The sequence below is a fragment of the Salvelinus fontinalis genome, chromosome 7, assembly GCF_029448725.1.
Source record: "Salvelinus fontinalis isolate EN_2023a chromosome 7, ASM2944872v1, whole genome shotgun sequence".
NCBI classification, from domain to species: domain Eukaryota; kingdom Metazoa; phylum Chordata; class Actinopteri; order Salmoniformes; family Salmonidae; genus Salvelinus; species Salvelinus fontinalis.
The window spans coordinates 32873098-32892836 of record NC_074671.1 but is presented as its reverse complement, the minus strand read 5'-3'; the positions used below and the strand labels follow the sequence as shown (position 1 = coordinate 32892836).

The 19739-nt window shown below is 40.7% G+C and overlaps 1 protein-coding gene across 1 annotated transcript; it reads right to left on the bottom strand.

The window, feature by feature from the left end:
• Positions 1-1021: 1021 nt before the first annotated feature.
• On the bottom strand, positions 1022-12382 carry LOC129859420 (insulin-induced gene 1 protein-like). Its single transcript, XM_055929207.1, has 6 exons — positions 12177-12382; positions 11638-11985; positions 10640-10764; positions 9407-9573; positions 5571-5670; positions 1022-3333 (listed from the first exon to the last, which is right to left on the bottom strand). Exons 2-6 carry the CDS (start codon positions 11969-11971, stop codon positions 3304-3306), a joined length of 756 nt encoding a protein of 251 aa, XP_055785182.1. The 5' UTR covers positions 11972-11985; positions 12177-12382; the 3' UTR covers positions 1022-3303.
• Positions 12383-19739: the final 7357 nt, after the last annotated feature.

Genomic DNA, 19739 nt, shown 5'->3' with positions numbered 1-19739 from the left:
CAGTCTTGTACACATATGTGGAGTTCAACGCCAGGTCAAGTGAGAATTAGGGCAGTGAGCATTAAAATGGAAGAGAAAAAAATCCATTCTCTGAATGAAAACAGACAAAGTATTCCGCTTCCTCTATAATACTGCACTTTGTGAATATTATAATCTAACCATACAATAGTTTCTCCCGATAACACTTATTGTCCTTGTACAACCAGAGAGAGATGACTCACTATGTTTCTCAGCAACTCTTATTACACTTAAGCATTAGCTTAAATCTGAACACTTACCTTAACACCTACCCTTACTCTAACCTTAACCTTTACCATTTTACATTTCAACGTCAATGAGGTAGGGATGTCCCAAGGATCCCGGACTTATTAGTAGTCTGTGAATCCAGGTGAAAGCTATGATCCCTTATTGATGTCACCTGTTAAGTCAGAGTAGACGAAGGGGAGGGGACAGGTTAAAGAAGGATTTTCAAGCCTTGACAATTGAGACATGGATTGTGTATGTGTGCCATTCAGACGGTGAATGGGCAACACAAAATATTTAAGTGCCTTTGAAGAGGTTATGACAGTAGGTGCCAGACGCACCGGTTTGAGTGTATGAAGAACTGCAACACTGCTGGGTTTTGAACACTCAACAGTTTCCTGTGTGTATCAAGAATGGTCCACCACCCATAGGACATCCAGCCAGCTTGACACAACTGTGGGAAGCATTGGAGTCAACATGGGCCAGCATCCCTGTAGGACGCTTTCAACACCTTGTATGCCCCGACGAATTGAGGCTGTTCTGAGGGCAAAAAGGGGGTGCAACTCAATATTAGTACGTTTTTTGTTGTTGTCACATTTGCATACCTTGTCTGTATCAATTACATTTTCCGATGGTAACGTTACCAAAGGGGTAAACTCTCATACAAATACTGCATGCATTGGGCTCAAAAGATTAGTGCACACAAAACATATTGTATCTGTCTAGTTTCCTTCCGCTAAGATATGTGGGCACAACAAAGTAGAAGCACACACATCACTAGGAGTATCTTTTTATTTTTCCACTTGGATTCAAGGTAATACAAATTATACACAGCTGACATAAAAGAAACACACACACACTCACACTCTCTACATATTGAAATAATAGGTGCTTCAACCACCCCAATAATAAAGCTATCTTTTCTCCCATCAGCACACCTGGACTGCTTGCCAAATGGAACCTTATTCCCTATATAGTGCACTACTTTTGACCAGGGCCATAAGGGCGCTGTTCAATAGTGCACTACATAGACGGGTTGTTTGTTTAGCAACAAAACCGACGAGTGCGCAACTATGGGGCAAAGCAGATTGGGTTGGCTTATGTTGTTGACAACATGTAAACTATATTTCTTCTACAATGTTTATTGAAAACAGAAATATTTGCACAATGAGCACTTGTCTCTGAAGTACACCGTTACAGTTGTTGGTTAGCTAGCTAGTATATTTTGGCCATATTAGCACTGACATGAAATCAATCAAAACACGTATTAAAGAACAATATAAAAAGAGCTGAAACGAGCCACTTACGATTCCCCACATGGCAGTTTGTCATTTGCGCTAGCAATCTGGCCATCCAAAATCAAAACAACACGCTGACTTCTGCCCCATGGAAGTGCCCACGTCATTTTTGTGACGTTGTCAGTTAACCCACCAATAGGGAATAGGGTGTCATCTGGGACAAACGCCTGAACTTGAGCAGATTCAAACCGAACCAGGTGTACCAACCAACCACTCTGCGATCTATACGTCACCAAATGTTTTAAATAATAAATACATCCGTCTTCCCATTTACAAATGTTGAACTACTACGAGATTTTACAAACGGTTTGACACAATGTTTTTTTGTATTCTCCTCACGGTGAGAATAGTCATTGGTATACAGTCTAAGAAGGCAAGTAATCTCTGACACTTTTTATTTCTTTTTTTACAAACACTGCTGTTATTGCTAATTTTCTGCTAATTTTCTATATCCACACTGCATATAATTTCAGAGTTTCACCTCTTAACCATTTACAGAAATAATAAATACGGAAGAATAATCAGCTCAGGTATATATGTGATTGCACTTTTATTCCTCTAGACCCCCAACTAATCGAACTAAATAGGTATAGTGTGGTAATACCTGTGATTATAAAGGGAAGAGATTATACATGTAAGCGATATATAATTATATACAAGTAATACAACTGAACTGGTATGGTAGTGACAAAAGCACTCAATTGTATAATACAAAGGCAATCACAGATTGCAAATCCTCTAGGCCGTAATAAAAATGTCCTGTCTCTCTCCTTCTCTTAATGTATGTTCCCAAACTTGAATGCCTGGCCTGGAAAACTTTAAATGGTAAATCAACCATTCATATACTAATTTGAGGGTTCATAGGTCAAGTCCAGGTGGCACACCATGTCCAGGAAGTCAGCCAAAAGGTGAGCTTTCACACCAGATCATATTCAGGTGCCTTTTTTTAATCATTACTTATTTTACTGCAACTATGAATATGCTAACTTATTGTAGCATCATGGTATATTCGTTCAAAACATGGTCACATCATTTGCGATCTCATGTATTTGGTTTGGGAGTTATTGGCGTCGGCATTCTAATTTCTCAGATAAATACTTATTTTGGTGAATTACATACAATATTGGGAACATACAATACATGTCATCAGTGACATACTGCTGGTCGCGTCAGACATTTTTGCACAGCTCTGAAACATTTCCCTTTTATGATAATTTTGTACTCGGGCATAACAAAAAAGCAAACATTTCCACCTTTTTTCCTTGTCTTTTCTGTTAAGACCTCCACACGCACGCGTTCTGTTAAGACCTGCACACATCCACACGCACGCGTGCACTCACACGCCAGCAAAAAGCAAATAGTTCACTCTGAAACCAGTTCACTTTTCATTTCGAAGAACTGGAAGGTAAAATACTGTCCTGCCATAGTGAGTGAGGAGCTAGTGGCTAGAAGCCAGCCTAATGCTATTTGGACCCTAACACGGATAGCCTAGTGGCTAACTTATAACCTCATGCTATCTGGACCCGAATAGGGATGGGGAAAGGTATTTTGGCCACCAAGAGGTGCAGAAGTCATGGCACATTAGGTAAAGGAGATTCTGGCTAGCTCTTTGTTATAATGCACAGAAAAGTAGTCAAAAAAAATAAGAGTCTGTTTTCTTTCAAACTGAAATGTCTCTCCCCATGATGTCGGACTTGGTTCCATTATGCTGGTTCTCCGTATTGGTTGCCGTTCTTCTTGCTCCTCTTCAGCTGATCTCTGTTCAGTCGTTGTGCAGTTTCTCGACACCACCCTGAAGGGAGAGAGGGGAAACCCCATGTTCAAATATCATGTACAATGTCTCAATCAATAAAAGCGTCTTCTAAATGGCATATATTATAAGCCAGGTGGTTCGAGCCCTGAATACTGATTGGCTGAAAGTCATGGTATATCAGACCGTATACCAGGGGTATGACAAAACAAAACAATTTACTGTTCTAATTACGTCGGTAAGCAGTTCATAATAGCAATAAGGCACCTCTGGGGTTTGTGGTATAAGACCAATATACGATTGCTAAGGGCTGTATCTAGGTAATCTGCGTTGCCTGTATATTGGCCATATTCCACACCTTATTGCCTAATTGTACACTGAGTGCACAAAACCATTAGGAACACCTTCCTAATATTGAGTTGCACCACCTTTTGCCCTCAGAACAGCCTCAATTCGTTGTGGCATGGCCCCTACAAGGTGTCGAAAGCATTCCACAGGGATGCTGGCCCATGTTGACTCCAATGCTTCCCACAGTTGTGTCAAATTGGCTGGATGTCTTTTGGGTGGTGGTTTATTCTTGACACACACAGGAAACTGTTGAGCGTGAAAACCCCAGCAGCGTTGCAGTTCTTAACATACTCAAACTGGTGAGCCTGGCACCTACTACCATATCCCATTCAAAAGCACTTAAATATTTTATGTTGCCCATTCACTGTCTGAATGGCACACATACACAATCCATGTCTCAATTGTCAAGGCTTAAAAATCCTTCTTTAACTGGTCTCCTCCCCTTCAACTACACTGATTTAAGTGGATTTAACAGGTGACATCAATAAGGGATCATGGTCAGTCTGTCACGGAAAGAGCATGTTCCTAATGTTTTATCCACTCAGTGTAAATGCTATTTTATTCTGAATTTTGACCACTAATATGCCGTTTTATTCTATCTTGGAAAATATAGGAGATATAGTGGTGATGTCTGCGTCCCAAAGGGAACCGTACACCTTACTTTTGATCAGGGTGCCATTTGGGACACAGACATACTGTTACGACTAACTCCCATGGTGCTGCCCTTCAACATATCCTTGTTATGGGTCCTTGCTATCCAGGCATTCTGTTTTGTACACTCAGTGTATCATCCACAATGGGGATTAGAGAAGAACATTATTGATGACTTTTACCTAAGGCTCAGTTCTGAGTCCTTTACTGTAGACTATAGAACTATTCTACAGTGGATCATTGGGGTCCTATGTATAGGCATAGCTGTGAGAAGATTCTCCTACGTTGGGGTTGTAGTAAAATGTGATATTCCGTCCTCTAGGGCTCCCTTAACTGTATACAGTCTGGAAGAAAAAGTGCTCCCTCTCACTTCCCCGTTCCTCTCAATTTAGAACATCCCGTCAGAGCACTCACTCACGTGCTAAGCATATGTGGAACATACATCCCAAAACTTAGAACAGGGGCTCTGTTCAGTTCATTTATTTGGCCTTATACAACCAGTTATATACAGTATATCTGGCTCCATAAACAGTTATAGGCTACTGATGAAGGACTAAAGGAACAGCACATTGCTTTTAGCACTTTCAATAATGTTATTTATTAAGACAATATTTCAGCCATTTTAAACTTTCGGAAGCACAACAAGCTGGGTGAAGCCATTTTTATTTTGTGTGTGTCAGATATCAAAAAGTATTAGTCAGCGTCTCAACAGTTCAATCGCTGGTTTATCGAGAGACATGAAGACGCAAGTTTGAAAAGACTGAATGAAAGTTAAACAGTCTTAATTCATCTCACAGAGAGAGAGAGAGAGAGAGAGAGAGAGAGAGAGAGAGCGCAATCAAGAGTGAGAAAAAAACGAAAGGAAGAGCAAGCAAGGGCTCGTGCCAACTGCCAACATTTCAAACCCCATCAAACAAACACAACAAGCTGCAAATGACCCTTTGATACACATTTGGCTCTAGGACTGGCTCTAGGACTGGCTCTAGGACTGGCTCTAGGACTGGCTCTAGGACTGGCTCGCTACTGTGAAAAACAAAACAACCTGCTCAATCTGTTTTCACACTTTAAATCGAGTCAAACTGAATAACGGACATGACCGTGAAGAATTCTACACAGAATAAGGGCAGACTTCGGGCGTACACCTGATAGAGGCATTACAGCCGACACTGTGGTGCCAGGCCTTTTCTCTCACAAAAGTTTGTACCACATAAACATGTCAATGTGTTAACGTGCTTACAATCCAGAAGAATTTGACTAAGAAAAGAGGGGGTAGGACTTACCATGGCTAGCTGGCGTCCTATGTTTCCTACAGTCACTCCTCCCGAGAAGAATATGCATGGAAGCCAAGAGCGCACATACAGAAAGTCTGGATACGTGTATCTACAAGAGAGGGAGGAAAAATATATCGGATTAAATGAAATATCTGCCCCATTAGTCAAATCTAGCCTTCAATAAGACCCGTGTCGAGTCCTAAAACAGGAATGGCAAGTTAAACACCGATCTCGGGAAGGGGGAAAAGCAGCATTATTAAAGTTTGGTAAAAATGTAAAATCATCTTGCCTCTCCATCTCATCTCTCTCTTTCTTCCCTTCACTCAACAGAAGCTGTGGAGGCCCTTTTGAACTCAGCTCTTTGTAAGTCCCTCACTGAAGCAACAGAGTGCTCCTCCTTCCCAGGACATTTCTGAAGAGGTTCCACAGAGGCAGGTAGGAGGGCCAATAATTGGGCGTAGAGGCATGGGGGACTCCAAAATAATTGCTTTCATTTCATCTGTCAGATCCTCTTTGATGAAATCAGGTGACTGGGACCAGTTCCAGAAAATATACTTAAATACGTAATTCACAAAGGAGATATACATATTTTCTTAAAAAGACACCTCATTTGATTCACTGGCCATTCTCAAACTTTAAGGTAAGTAATGATACCATAATGTCCACGAAAAAGTAGGTGTTGTTGCAAACCGTGCCAATATATCCTCCAAATACTGGCTTTGAGGGTATTATCACTTTTATACAACGGGTTACCAACATATTCAAATAATGATTGACATATTTTGATTAATTTATTCATACTATTTAATCCTTCCACAAGATATAGTCCCGACACAAATCTAAGGTTGCTGTTCTGTATCTATGGACGCGACACAGTCGTTCGTTCTAAATGTTCCATTGCCATACTGGCTGGCAATGTTCTTATGCCTTGCTTGCTACCTAGCCAACTACGGCTAACTTACAGTCAAGTCAAAAAGTGCTGACAGAATAACAGCAAAGTAGCTGCATTTGCATAAGCTGTTTTCTAGTGAATTTCTTTGGATACGTCCATAAAAATGAGCCAATGAGGCGCGATTTCACCTGGCATAGTGCTCTCTCGTCAGGACAATGTTGTTCAGAGGAGCTAGCCAACAACACAGTCATAGTAACACAATCACTTCAAACTAAAGCTGGAAAGACTGCAAATTAGCTGTGTCAATTGACATTTTCTGTATATATCCATAAAAATGATGCCAGCTGATTCATGATTGACTCTGCCTGTCTCATCCTGACACGTTCATTACTATAGGTCAGCAGGAGATCGAATTTAAATATTGAAACAATGTTGCAAATGTCGGGGAGACAGACAGCAAGGTTTATACAAATCTCCGCTGTTGAAAACTAAATGTTAGTCTAATAGAAATGTGAGATAATGTCTTGATGCATTTTATAGTGGAGATCAAATTTATAAATTGCCTGGCTGGGCTGATGAGACAATGGATTTCGCAGTCAGATGGAACAGAGTAAATCGGCTAAACCTATGATATTAAAATGCATGTGGCAACTTGTGGAATAGACACCGGCTGGAATGCGGTTTTAATCAATCAGCATTCAGGATTAGACCCACCCGTTGTATAATAACATGGTCCTGTGTAGCTCTGTTGGTAGAGCATGGCACTTGCAACGTCAGGAATATGGGTTCATTCCCTATTGGTGGTGCCACCCATATGAAAAATGTATTCTTTTAATAAGAGAGTCTCCTAAACAGCATTTATTATTATTATTATCATCATCATCATACCAAAATATCCTATCCATGCATTTGACAGATCGTGCTGCATTGTCAATCTGACGTCTGCATTGGCCGTGCAGCATTTACGGTGGTACGGCCTCTGCAGAAGTCAGAGCATTCATACTTACTGCGCTTCGCAAAGCTGTTGTGAAGGAAATTGTCAAGAAAGTGGGTTTCCGTGTTTATATACAGGACCTTTCGCCCCCCCCCCCCCCCCCCCCCCACCTACCATTAACCAATCATTTCAATGAGGAGCTACAGTTGAAGTCGGAAGTTTACATAAACTAGTTTTAATGACTCCAATATAAGTGTTTCAACCACTCCACAAATTTCTTGTAAACAAACCATAGTTTTGGCAAGTCGGTTAGGACATCTACTTTGTGCATGACACAAGTACATTTTTCCAACAATTGTTTACAGACAGATTATTTCACTGTATCACAATTCCAGTAGGTCAGAAGTTTACATGCACTAAGTTGACTGTGCCTTTAAACAGCTCGGAAAATTCCAGAAAATGATGTCATGGCTTTAGAAGCTTCTGATAGGCTAATTGACATCATCTGAGTCAATTGGAGATGTACCTGTGGATGTATTTCAAGGCCTACCTTCAAACTCAGAGTCTCTTTGCTTGACATCATGGGAAAATCTAAAGAAATCAGTCAAGACCTCAGAAAAAATGTAAACCTCCACATGTCTGGTTTATCCTTGGGAGCAATTTCCAGATGCCTGAAGGTACCACGGTCATTGGTACAAAAATATAGTATGGTATGCAAGAATAAACACCATGGGACCACACAGCCGTCATACCACTCAGGAAGGAGACGCATTCTGTCTCCAAGAGATGAACGTACTTTGGTGCGAAAAGTGCAAATCAATCCCAGAACAGCAAAGGACCTTGTGAAGATGCTGTAGGAAACAGGTACAAAAGTATCTATATCCACAGTAAAACAAGTCCTATATTGATATAACCTGAAAGGCCGCTCAGCAAGGAAGAATCCACTGCTCCAAAACCTCCATAAAAAAGCCAGATTACCGTTTGCAACTGCACATGGGGACAAAGATCGTACTTTTTGGAGAAATTTCCTCTGATCTGATGAAACAAAAATAGAACTGTTTGGCCATAATGACCATCGTTATGTTTGGAGGAAAAAGGGGGATGCTTGTAAGCCGAGGAACACCATCCCAACCGTGAAGCACGGGGGTGGCAGCATCATGTTGTTGGGGTGCTTTGCTGCAGGAGGGACTGCTGCACTTCACAAAATAGATGGCATCATGAGGGAGGAAAATGATGTGGATATATTGAAGCAACATCTCAAGACATCAGTCAGGAAGTTAAAGCTTGGTCGCAAATGGGTCTTCCAAATGGACAATGACACCAACCATACTTCCAAAGTTGTGGCAAAATGGCTTAAGGACAACAAAGTCAAGATATTGGAGTGGCCATTACAAAGCCCTGACCACAATCCTATAGAAAGTTGTGGGAAGAACTGAAAAAGCGTGTGCGAGCAAGGAGGCCTACAAACCTGACTCAGTTACACCAGCTCTGTCAGGAGGAATGGGCCAAAAGTCATCCAACTTATTGTGGGAAGCTTGTGGAAGGCTACCCGAAACGTTTGACCCAAGTTAAACAATTTAAAGGCAATGCTACCAAATACTAATTGAGTGTATGTAAACTTCTGACCCACTGGGAATGTGATGAAAGGACTAAAAGCTGAATGAAATCACTCTACAATTATTCTGACATTTCACATTCTTAAAATAAAGTGGTGATCCTAACTGACCTAAGACAAGGAATTTTTACCAGGATTAAAATGTCAGGAATTGTGAAACTAAGTTTAAATGTATTTGGCTAAGGTGCATGTAAACTTCTGACTTCAACTGTATATACGGAGCCCTCTGCATTGTTACAACATTTGGGAGGTGCACAGCGATGCAGCACAGAGCTCAATTTGGTCTCTGCGTGGCTCCGTAATTGCGTCACACCCTCCACACAGAGTCTCTGACCACATTTTCGGATCAAGCATAAATTGGCTCTTAGAGTAAAATGGAAAAATAAAAGCGGGATTTGACTTACTGATATACACCGTTGTAGACCAGCAGCTGTGTGATAACGGTGGCAAGGAATGCCGTCCCAATGCCCAGGCCGAAGCCACTCCTCGAGCGGTCAAACGTCCACCATAGTCCCAGGGACAGGGCAGCCAGGGTCAGGGACAGCTGGACATTATTGGCAAAGTCTAGTTTCTGTGAGATGGAGCAGTTAAGTACAAAATAAGACTATTTGTTTGCATAGGTTCCAATCGAGCTTACTGCCCTTTGACCCACAACCTCTCCCTATCTGTGATCCTCTCTCAGTATCTGCTCAGCAAAAAAGATTGTATTTGTTTGACTGTTGCATCAAAGCGTTAGTGTGGGTGGCACAAGCAGTGTATGTTTTGAAGCAACTAAGTTCCATACATACCTAGAAAGTATGTCAAGGAGTCAAAACAAGCAGGAATGCAGTTGGGACTGCACACTCCACTGTCCCACTGACACTAGATGAATTGCCTTCAAGGCCGTAAAAGTAGCAAAACGACAATGGAGTGTACAGTGCCGCCTCTTCCTATACGCAGACTACATGCTGCGCGTTTGGCCCAGAGGTCGCTTGGGGGCCCTCGACCTAAAACAAGGAACTCCATCTGGGTCTCAACTTATAAAAATTTGGTGGTGCATCAGCAGTTTCCCACTTGCTATGCCAGTCTCTCAATTGCTAGGTAAGGTAGCCTAGCCAGCTATCTAAACCTTGCAGTAGGCCTAATCATCACCAAATTAACGACCGGGCATGCAGGGCATGTGCTCAGGGGCCCTGACCTCCAGGGGCCCCCATTGATTTTTGTTGTTGTTGTCCATCTCACACAGATATCATGTGAACATGGAATACGTAATGGCAAAATGTGAAAAATTGCAGAAAATGTCCTTTAAAACTGCAACACATTCTATACACCCCATGGCAAAATGTGTAGAACTGCAGGAAATACATTTGTGCACAAAAAAAAAGATACATTGCCAAGAGGGGGCATTAAAACGTTTTGCCTGCAAGGTGGGGGGGGGGGCCTCCCGACCAAATCTTGCTTATGGCCCCCAAAAAGGAGTGTATATCAAACTAATCACAGAATGTTACTCATCTATGTATTACACATTAATTAGTCCACAACATCCTTGTTTAAGCTCTGGACGTGATAAACATCACTGGTGTGAATATGTGCCAGTCCGTCTCTAGATTGGAGATAACATGAGAGTGCACATTGTGACATTGTTATAGAAAGGATACAGCACTGGCGTGGTTGATGCCAACAAATACTGCAATGCATCTCATGACACTGGCCCATTCCCTTTTGAACTTGTGGGGCTCTCCTAGATGGCTGTCGATGCAGGGGTATAGCAGGCCAACAACAGCTGCAGAAAGGACATTTGAGTTAGTACATCACTGAATAGCCTACATAAAACAACATGAGCCAGTTTGATTTGTAAGGGCTTGAACATTTTGAATTTCTTTGAGTTTCAATTTGGGGGTAGAAAATGGCAGAAATGAAACAAACATGATTGCTTTCTAGTTTCACTTTCAGGCACACATGATTATTTCTCTCTTATCAGTCCTTGCACAAGCATGTCTGCAACCGACTGATAAAAGATAAGGCTGGAACATTGTAGTCTATCACTGAAATAAAACGTTGGATCAATGTCTCCAACATTTTTTACATTCGTATTTATTTTCAGTGTGAACCATTGTAGCCTACTTCTCAAGAACATGGACGGGTTGGTGGTGAAAATGATGTATTTAATTCTGACTACCCAGTGCACACGACTAACTTGTTTCTCTTTTTCGATAGTGGCATGTTCGAAGCAACAGCCAATTATGGACCGCCTCCACAGCTCACCCGTTATGAAAGCAGCCAATGAAAACACAGCACACCCTTAATGACTCTCTATGTCCGGCTGTTTCTAGGGAAGCCTATTGGAGCATTGGAGGGCAATATAAATACTACTGTATGTTTTTCCCAGACAAAACTCTCATCATTATATGGCCTCGTGGCTGCGAGAACACTTACATAATAGATAATAACAATGATAATGATGGGAAAAAAACTATAAATGATTATGTAGTCCAGGTTATAGTTGGTAGCCAATAATGGCATCATGAAACACACAAGCTCCCCCCTAAAAGCCCAATTCACATTCCTTTCTCCAAATTAGAAGTAGGCCTACATTGCAAACTCATTCATTCAAACAGAATGATAAACTATAGGTTTTAGAAAAGTAACAACTCACCAGCTGCCGTGCCGCAGCAAGGGGGAATCCACCACGCCGATGAAAACAAAGTTGCCATCACCTCCTCGGGAAACAAAGTCACATTTCTTTGAACCTGTAGCAAGTTGAGCACCAATGCAAGAAATACTCCCACGGTGAAAAGGACGAGACCCCGTCTGATTAAGTTTGCTGTTTGCACACTGTGCAGCGAGCCGTATACATTGCTAAGCACTGATGTGATAATTGACATCATTTCTTCAGCCTTCGATGCGACCCAGTTTTCCCTATAATAATTCTTAGATTCCACCCTCGATGTACAGGAGCGTCTCCAGCAGTGTTCTTCTAGTCTTGGCATTTGGCACTTCAGCGCTGGAGAACAACAGATGCGTTATTAGATTGTAGCTAACACAGGTATGTCTCATTAAATTGCATCTAATCCAAGACTGTTGATGTCTAGAGCAGACTGACCTTTGTAGCCCATGCTTTTCTCAAGCTGATTTGCCACAATCTCACTATGATTAGCCTATCAATTGACAAAAGCAAAGCAGATATATTCTTACCTTGATCTCCAGACGTTCACACTGGCTGATCGAGCGAGACCCGACTTTGTTCATCCGACAATGCTGTGCGTTTTGCTGCTCTCAGACTGTTATCACCGTGTTTGGTCACATCATCGTTTGAGTGAGAGAGAAAAAGCTTCTATATCATTCCTAACAGCAGACCTCATAGCAGAGACAGGCTTCCTCTGCAGAAAACAATCACAGCTGTGTCGGGTGAGTAGTGTCGGCCAATGGGAGCGAGGCGGGTGATATGACGCGACGACACCCCACCGCCCCCTCGTTCAGGACAGCCACAAGAGTCTGGCGCTTGCGTTCGTGCTGTCTGTGTGCATTCGTGGAAGGGTGGAGTAGGATACGTAAACCAGTGATTTACTTCAAACAAAGTGAGCAAACATACAATTGAAAACGAAACAAACTTATTCAAAAGTCATTCCGATTAAGCAGGTTGTACATTTTACACAGGTCTACTTCAACAGGCAGGCCCAGTTAGTGTTCTAGTTCTTATAGGCCCAACATAAAATCGAATTCTGGCAGGTGGTCTTTTAAAGACCCACTCCAGTACAAATCTTCCAGGCAGATTGGTAAAAACCAGGTCAGCCAGACACTGGAGAATTTGCCGTGTCCAAATATACACTTGAGTATACCAAACATTAGGGACGCGTCATAATATTGAGTTGCACCCTACCCCCTTTAGCCCTTAGAATATCCTCAAATCGGCCGTACGTGGCCTCTACAAAGTGTGAAAGCGTTCCATAGGGATGCTGGCCCATGTTGACTGCAATGCTTCCCATCGCAGGTGGTGGACTATTTTTTTGATACACACAGGAAATTGTTGAGCGTGAAAAACCCAGCAGCGTTGGAGTTCTTGACACAAACCTGTGCGTTTGGCACACACTAACATATCCCTTTCAAAGGCATTTAAATATTTTGTCTTGCCCATTCACCCTCTGAATGGCACACATAACCAATCCATGTCTCAGTTGTCTCAAGATTTAAAAATCCTTCTTTAATCCTGTCTCCTCCCCTTAATCAGTGAATTTAACAAGTGACATCAATAAGGTATCGTAGCTTTCACCTGGATTCAACTGGTCAGTCTGTCATGGAAAGAGCAGGGGTTCTTCATGTTTTGTTTACTCAGTGTACATGTTCAATGCTAATAACAGAATTCTATCAAAGAAATTTTGATGGTAGATGGAAACTGCACTCTTGGTTAAGCATTTCACGGTAAAGTCTACACTTGTTGTATTTGGCGCATCTGACAAACAAAGTTTTATTTGATTTGAAATGTTTTTATATGTTTCCTTTGGTGTGTCTATCAACAGTGACTCCATTGTTGTCAGAATACACACAGTAACAATCTTGTCAGAAACAATGACATCCATTTACGGTATGTTTCAGAATCTGCTTTGAAGCTGATATTTGGATGGCAACCAGAACCCTAATCCCCTCAACAGTGCCTGAGTGCAAATAAGCATCCTGAAGATTAACTCATTCTGTGTATCCGCAGTACCTAAAATCACAAAAACAACACGGAAAACTTCCTTGAGACATATACAGTAAACAATTACTTTAAAAAATGATTTTAATTCAACTTAATTGAAAATAAATCCAATCTGAATAATGCAGTATGTGCTTTTTGCCTGCCAAACTAGCTCTAGGTTAAGAAGTCACACTCCTAATATCGGTAACCAATTTGCATGAAAACAATGATTCACCCGTGGTATTCCATTCAACAAAGTGCCAGCAGCTAGTGAGCAAACACTGCCATATTATTTAATTTATTGGCTGATAATTTGGATAAACCCACTGAACTATTTTGGTTAATCCCTTGGCTAAACATCTTAATTTCAACCAATACACTTTCACTTGCAAATTGACTTGGCATGAAGTTATCTCTATGTGTGAATTGAGATTTAAAAAAAAAATAGATGTGACTTATTTCTCATAAGGATTTAATGCCAAATAAAGTATGACAGCAGCTTCAAAGTGTAATGACATATTTCTGCTCCTGTGTGTGTGTGTTATGAACAATAACAATATTTTTCAAAAGTTCAAGAGTCCCCCACCCAAAAATATGCAAAAGGCCCTGCTGCAGACAAGCACTTACACTGTCAAATATAACGTTACACATTAAAAAAAAATCCAGTTGTTTTTAACTTCTCTATGGTAGGGGGCAGCATTTGGAATTTTGGATGAAAAGCATGCCCAAATTAAACTGCCTGCTTCTCGGGCCCAGAAGATGTGATATGCATATAACTGGTAGATTTGGATAGAAAACACTCTAAAGATTCCAAAACTGTTAAAATAGTGTCTGTGAGTATAACAGAACTGATTTGGCAGGCAAAAACCTGAGAAAAATCCATTCGGGAAGTAGTTTTTTTTGTTGGTTTTGTAGTTTTCTATTCATGGCATTACAGTATCCATTGACTTAGGACTCCAATTGCAGTTCCTATGCCTTCCACTAGATATCAACAGTCTTTAGAAATTGTTTCAGGCCTGTATTCTGAAAAATGAGGAAGTAAGAGCAGTCTGAATGAGTGGACCCTAAAGTGTCACAGAGCTTTTTCATGCGCAAGACTGAGAGAGTGCCTTTCTTGTTTACCTTATATTGACGACGTTATTTTCCGGTTAAAATATTATAAATTATTTAGGCTAAAAACAACCTGAGGATTGAATATAAACATCGTTTGACATGTTTCTATGAACTTTACGGATACAATTTGGACTTTTTGGCTGCCTGTTTTGACTGCGTTTGAGCCTGTGGATTACTAAAGAAAACACGCGAACAAAACTGAGGTTTTTGGATATAAAGAGACTTTATCGAGTAACTGAATGTCTGCTGAGTGCAACCATATGAACATCATCAAAGGTAAGGGATTCATTTTATCTCTATTTCTGACTTGTGTAACTCTTCTACTTGACTGGTTACTGTTTGTAATGATTTGACTGCTGGGCTACTTTCTCAAATAATCGTAAGGTATGCTTTCGCCGTAATGCATTTCTTAAATCTGACACCGTGGTTGGATTCACAAGAAGTTATTATTTAAACCTATGTAAAATATGTTTTGTTTTCTGAATTTTTATAATGTGTATTTCTGTATTTGAATTTGGCGCCCAGCAGTTTCACTGGCTGTTGAAAAGGTGGGACGCTAACGTCTCACGTATCCAAGAGAGGTTTAAGATGGCTTACTGGCAGACAGTTACCTGTAAGTTACTTTTTTTAAAGTACAGTATGTTACCGTAACCTTTGAGTTAAGTGTGGGGTTCTTGACATGGCATCTACAGTTCTTCAGAATTCTAAACGGTTCTTGAAATGTATGTTAAGCCTGCAGATGTGTCCCTTTCATAGCCCAAAGCAAATTGGCCAGTGTTAACTAGTGTTGATTTTTCAGTGTAACATTTCTAGTGTTGATTCAAGAGTTAAATTAACACTCAGTGGTGTAAAATAATCTCAGTGTTGGTGTTAAATATATACACTGCTCAAAAAAATAAAGGGAACACTTAAACAACACAATGTAACTCCAAGTCAATCACACTTCTGTGAAATAAAACTGTCCACTTAGGAAGCAACACTGATTGACAATAAATTTCACATGCTGTTGTGCAAATGGAATAGACAAAAGGTGGACATTATAGGCAATTAGCAAGACACCCCCAATAAAGGAGTGATTCTGCAGGTGGTGACCACAGACCACTTCTCAGTTCCTATGCTTCCTGGCTGATGTTTTGGTCACTTTTGAATGCTGGCGGTGCTCTCACTCTAGTGGTAGCATGAGACGGAGTCTACAACCCACACAAGTGGCTCAGGTAGTGCAGCTCATCCAGGATGGCACATCAATGCGAGCTGTGGCAAGAAGGTTTGCTGTGTCTGTCAGCGTAGTGTCCAGAGCATGGAGGCGCTACCAGGAGACAGGCCAGTACATCAGGAGACGTGGAGGAGGCCGTAGGAGGGCAACAACCCAGCAGCAGGACCGCTACCTCTGCCTTTGTGCAAGGAGGAGCACTGCCAGAGCCCTGCAAAATGATCTCCAGCAGGCCACAAATGTTCACATAGGATCCCACTTGGTGAAGTCCATTGTACCAAAAAAATGGATGAATGCAACAATGATGTTTCTGTCACAAACAAATACAGTCATGGGTGGTAACTCAATTTACTCGATTGTCAAGGCACTCTGGGAAATATTTGAATAAGGCTTTACACTATATGGGTCGACAGACTCAACACCTTTTTTTTACACTGGAAAATTTGCTGTGGTTCAGTATTTGAGTAGTTTCAAAGTCTTTCCTCCCTCTTTTTAATAGTTGGGTTGGAACCTGGTTGGTCATCTGAATGGTCTATGTTGAAGTCTTAATTAAGTGGATCTTCTCATCTTCAAATTGGATTCAGGAAATAGACTGATACGGGCCGTTCTATCACACCTTTCTAAACTCAAGCAAGAAAGCATTTTTTGGGTTTCTTAAATACTTGGGTTTTGGTGGTTGTTCAGCAGTTCATGGACACAAATGGGCACACAGCATGTCTTATTGGATAATAATTATGGGTCAAAGCAGGGATTCCAGTCTTTCATGAATAAAGCTGTTTATCGAGCCTTATTGCGTCGCTATGCACACATGTTGTTTGTGGTGTAAAACAGACAAAGATGCACATTCCCTCGCACAAATTAGGTCTTTAAGATTTACTCTATCACACTTTATGACACAACATAGAACATGCAATGTAGTTGAAAGAGAAAAACAGGCCAGGCTGCACAGTTTAACAAAGGGGAAGGAAGTCAAAGAGAGATGGTTAGGACGTGAACAGAAACCTCCCCAAAGGTGAACCAAGCGTCAGAGTAGCCCAATAACCCCATTGTCTTCCTATGGACGACATATGAGTACATTGTTTCTCCATTGTTACCTCTACGCTAGGAAGGAGTATGTGCTTGTTCTCACAAATAAATAATTTGTCTTTTTTCCCTGTAATTCAGGGAAATACCACCATTTATTTTTACCACAAGAATATTTTACCAGAATAGTATTTCTGAGGAATTACAACACTTTAAAGCATGTTGACTTTAACAAGTACTTTTACTATGTGGATACTGAAATTTAAAAACCATATGTTAATGGTCTGATAAAAACCATTAAAATGATTTGACATAATAGCAATTGATAATGCTCTCTTTCTCTCGCTCTCTTTCTCTCTCTCTCTTTCTCTCTCTCTCTTTTTCGCTGGTGCCTAGGAGGTCTCCCCCTCATCAGAATTTAAAGCAGAATGTCATGACACATCAAATGAAAAGCAGATCAAGCGTGCCATAGATTGCTGTTAGACTGAAAAAGAGGAATGAAATAGCACCATATTAAAAGGAGAGCAAGACCGTTAGCGCCAACCGTAAATTGATCTATCAAACTAGCACTTGACAATTTTTTTCCTCAATCCTGCGTGGAATCATGAAGGCAGACATCCTCATCCGTCCTTGCAGAAAAGATTAAGACTTGAAATCAGTTTTCATTTGTCATTTACTGTTTAATTTTTTAATGGAACCAGATGAAATTAGAGCCATGTCCCTGATGTACATTAGGGTGTTACTGCCTCAACCCATTTTTACAAGTCTCTTAACTGCCATGCGTTGAAGTCAGGTTGAAGTATGACATACATGTGTTCCTGTGTAGCTCAGTTGGTAGAGTATGGCTCTATTGTAGCGAAATGGCATATTATTATATTTACAATACAATTATGTCTATGGGATGCAGGTTTGCTGAGGCTATTTTGAGTTGATAATTTTTCAAGTGTTCATACATTTCCAAAGCAGCCAGACAACATAGGAGCTAGCAATTCTTCTGTTTGAATCAGTAGAATTGACAATCAGTTCAAAGCTCCCTCTTCACTCCCACACACACTCTCCCCCTCTTCTTCACTCATAATCTATTATCCAAACCCCCATCATCCCCCCAACATTTGGCTCTTCAGATCTCACTGACCTGCTCATTTTGCTCTCTACCATTTTGTCTTGTGAGAGGATTTTTATAATAAACAGTGTATTCCATCCAGACTAACAAAGGGCATGGTGCAGGCTGCAGCCCTGGAGCCTGGGGGTGTGGCAGGGACACAATCCTCCACCCATTTGTCCTTCAATATCAAAGAGAGAAATACAAAAAACTGTATATTTCACCTCAGAGGCAGATGGCAGTCTCATACCTTTATAGTAGGCATAGCTATATAAATATGCCAATCTGAGGAGGGAATCAGATGTATTATAAGCAATAAAAGTGATATCCCTCTTGACATTTTTGCTAATTTATTGAAAATTAAATAAATAAATATGTCATTAACATAAGTATTCACACCCCTGAGTCAACACTTTGTAGAAGCACCTTTGGCAGCAATTACAGCTGTGAGTCTTTCTGGGTAAGTCTCTAAGAGCTTTCCACACCCTGATTGTGCAACATTTGTCAATTTGTTATTTTCAAAATTCTTCAAGCTGGTTGTTGATCATTGATAGATAACCATTTTCAGGTCTTGCCATAGATTTTCAAGTAGATTTAAGTCAAAACTGTAACTTGGCCACTCAGGCACATTCACTGTGTTCTTGGTAAGCAACTCCAGCGTAGATTTGGCCTTGTTTTTTAGGTTATTGTTGCTGAAAGGTGAATTCATCTCCCAGTGACTGGTGGAAAGCAGATTTAATCAGGTTTTCCTCTAGGATTTTGCCATTCCGTGGATTTTTATTCTGTAAAACTCCCCAGTCCTTAACGATGCAGCCACCAATATACTTGAAAATATGGAGAGTACTCAGTAATGTGTTGTTTTGGATTTGCCCTAAACATGACACTTTGTTGTCAGGACAAAAAGTGAATTGCTTTGACACCTTTCTTGCAGTATTACTTTAGTGCCTTGTTGCAAACAGGATGCATGTTTTGGAATATTTGTATTCTATACAAGCTTCTTTCTTTTCACTCTGTCAATTAGGTCAGTATTGTGGAGTAACTACAATGTTGTTGATCCATCCTCAGTTTTATCCTATCACAGCCATTAAACTCTGTAATTGTTTTAAGGTCACAATTGGCCTAATGGTGAAATCCCTGAGCGGTGTCCTTCATCTCTGGCAACTAAGTTAGGAAGGACGCCTGTATCTTTGCAGTGACTGGGTGTATTGAAACACCATCCAAAGTGTAATTAATAACTAACCATGCTCCAAGGGATATTCAATGTCTGTTTTGTATTTAAAAAAATAATAATCTACCAATCTAGCAATAGGTTTGCTTCTTTCCGAGGCGATGGAAAACCTCCCTGGTCTTTGTGGTTGAATCTGCGTTTGAAATTCACTGCTCGACTGTGGAACATTACAGATAATTGTATGTGTGGGATATAATGTTAAACATTATTATTGCACACAGAGTGAGTCCATGCAATTTATTATCTGAATTGTTAAGCACATTTTTACATCTAAACTTATTTAGGCTTGCCATTTCAACGGGCTGGAATAATTATTGACTCAAGACATTTCAGGTTTTTATTTGTAATTAATTTGTAAAAAGTTTGACAAACATATTTCCACTTGGACGTTATGTGTGTATGCCAGT

What these genes read in the sequence shown, in the direction of transcription:
- LOC129859420 (XM_055929207.1), bottom strand. Translation starts at nt 11,971, where the DNA reads ATGCCAAGACTAGAAGAACACTGCTGGAGACGCTCCTGTACATCGAGG. An exon ending in GCATCAACCACGCCAGTGCT is followed by an intron (nt 9,574 to 10,639) that starts GTATCCTTTCTA and finishes TCCATCTCACAG; the next exon opens with AAACTAGACTTTGCCAATAA. An exon ending in GTCTACAACGGTGTATATCA is followed by an intron (nt 5,671 to 9,406) that starts GTAAGTCAAATC and finishes CCTCTCTTGTAG; the next exon opens with ATACACGTATCCAGACTTTC.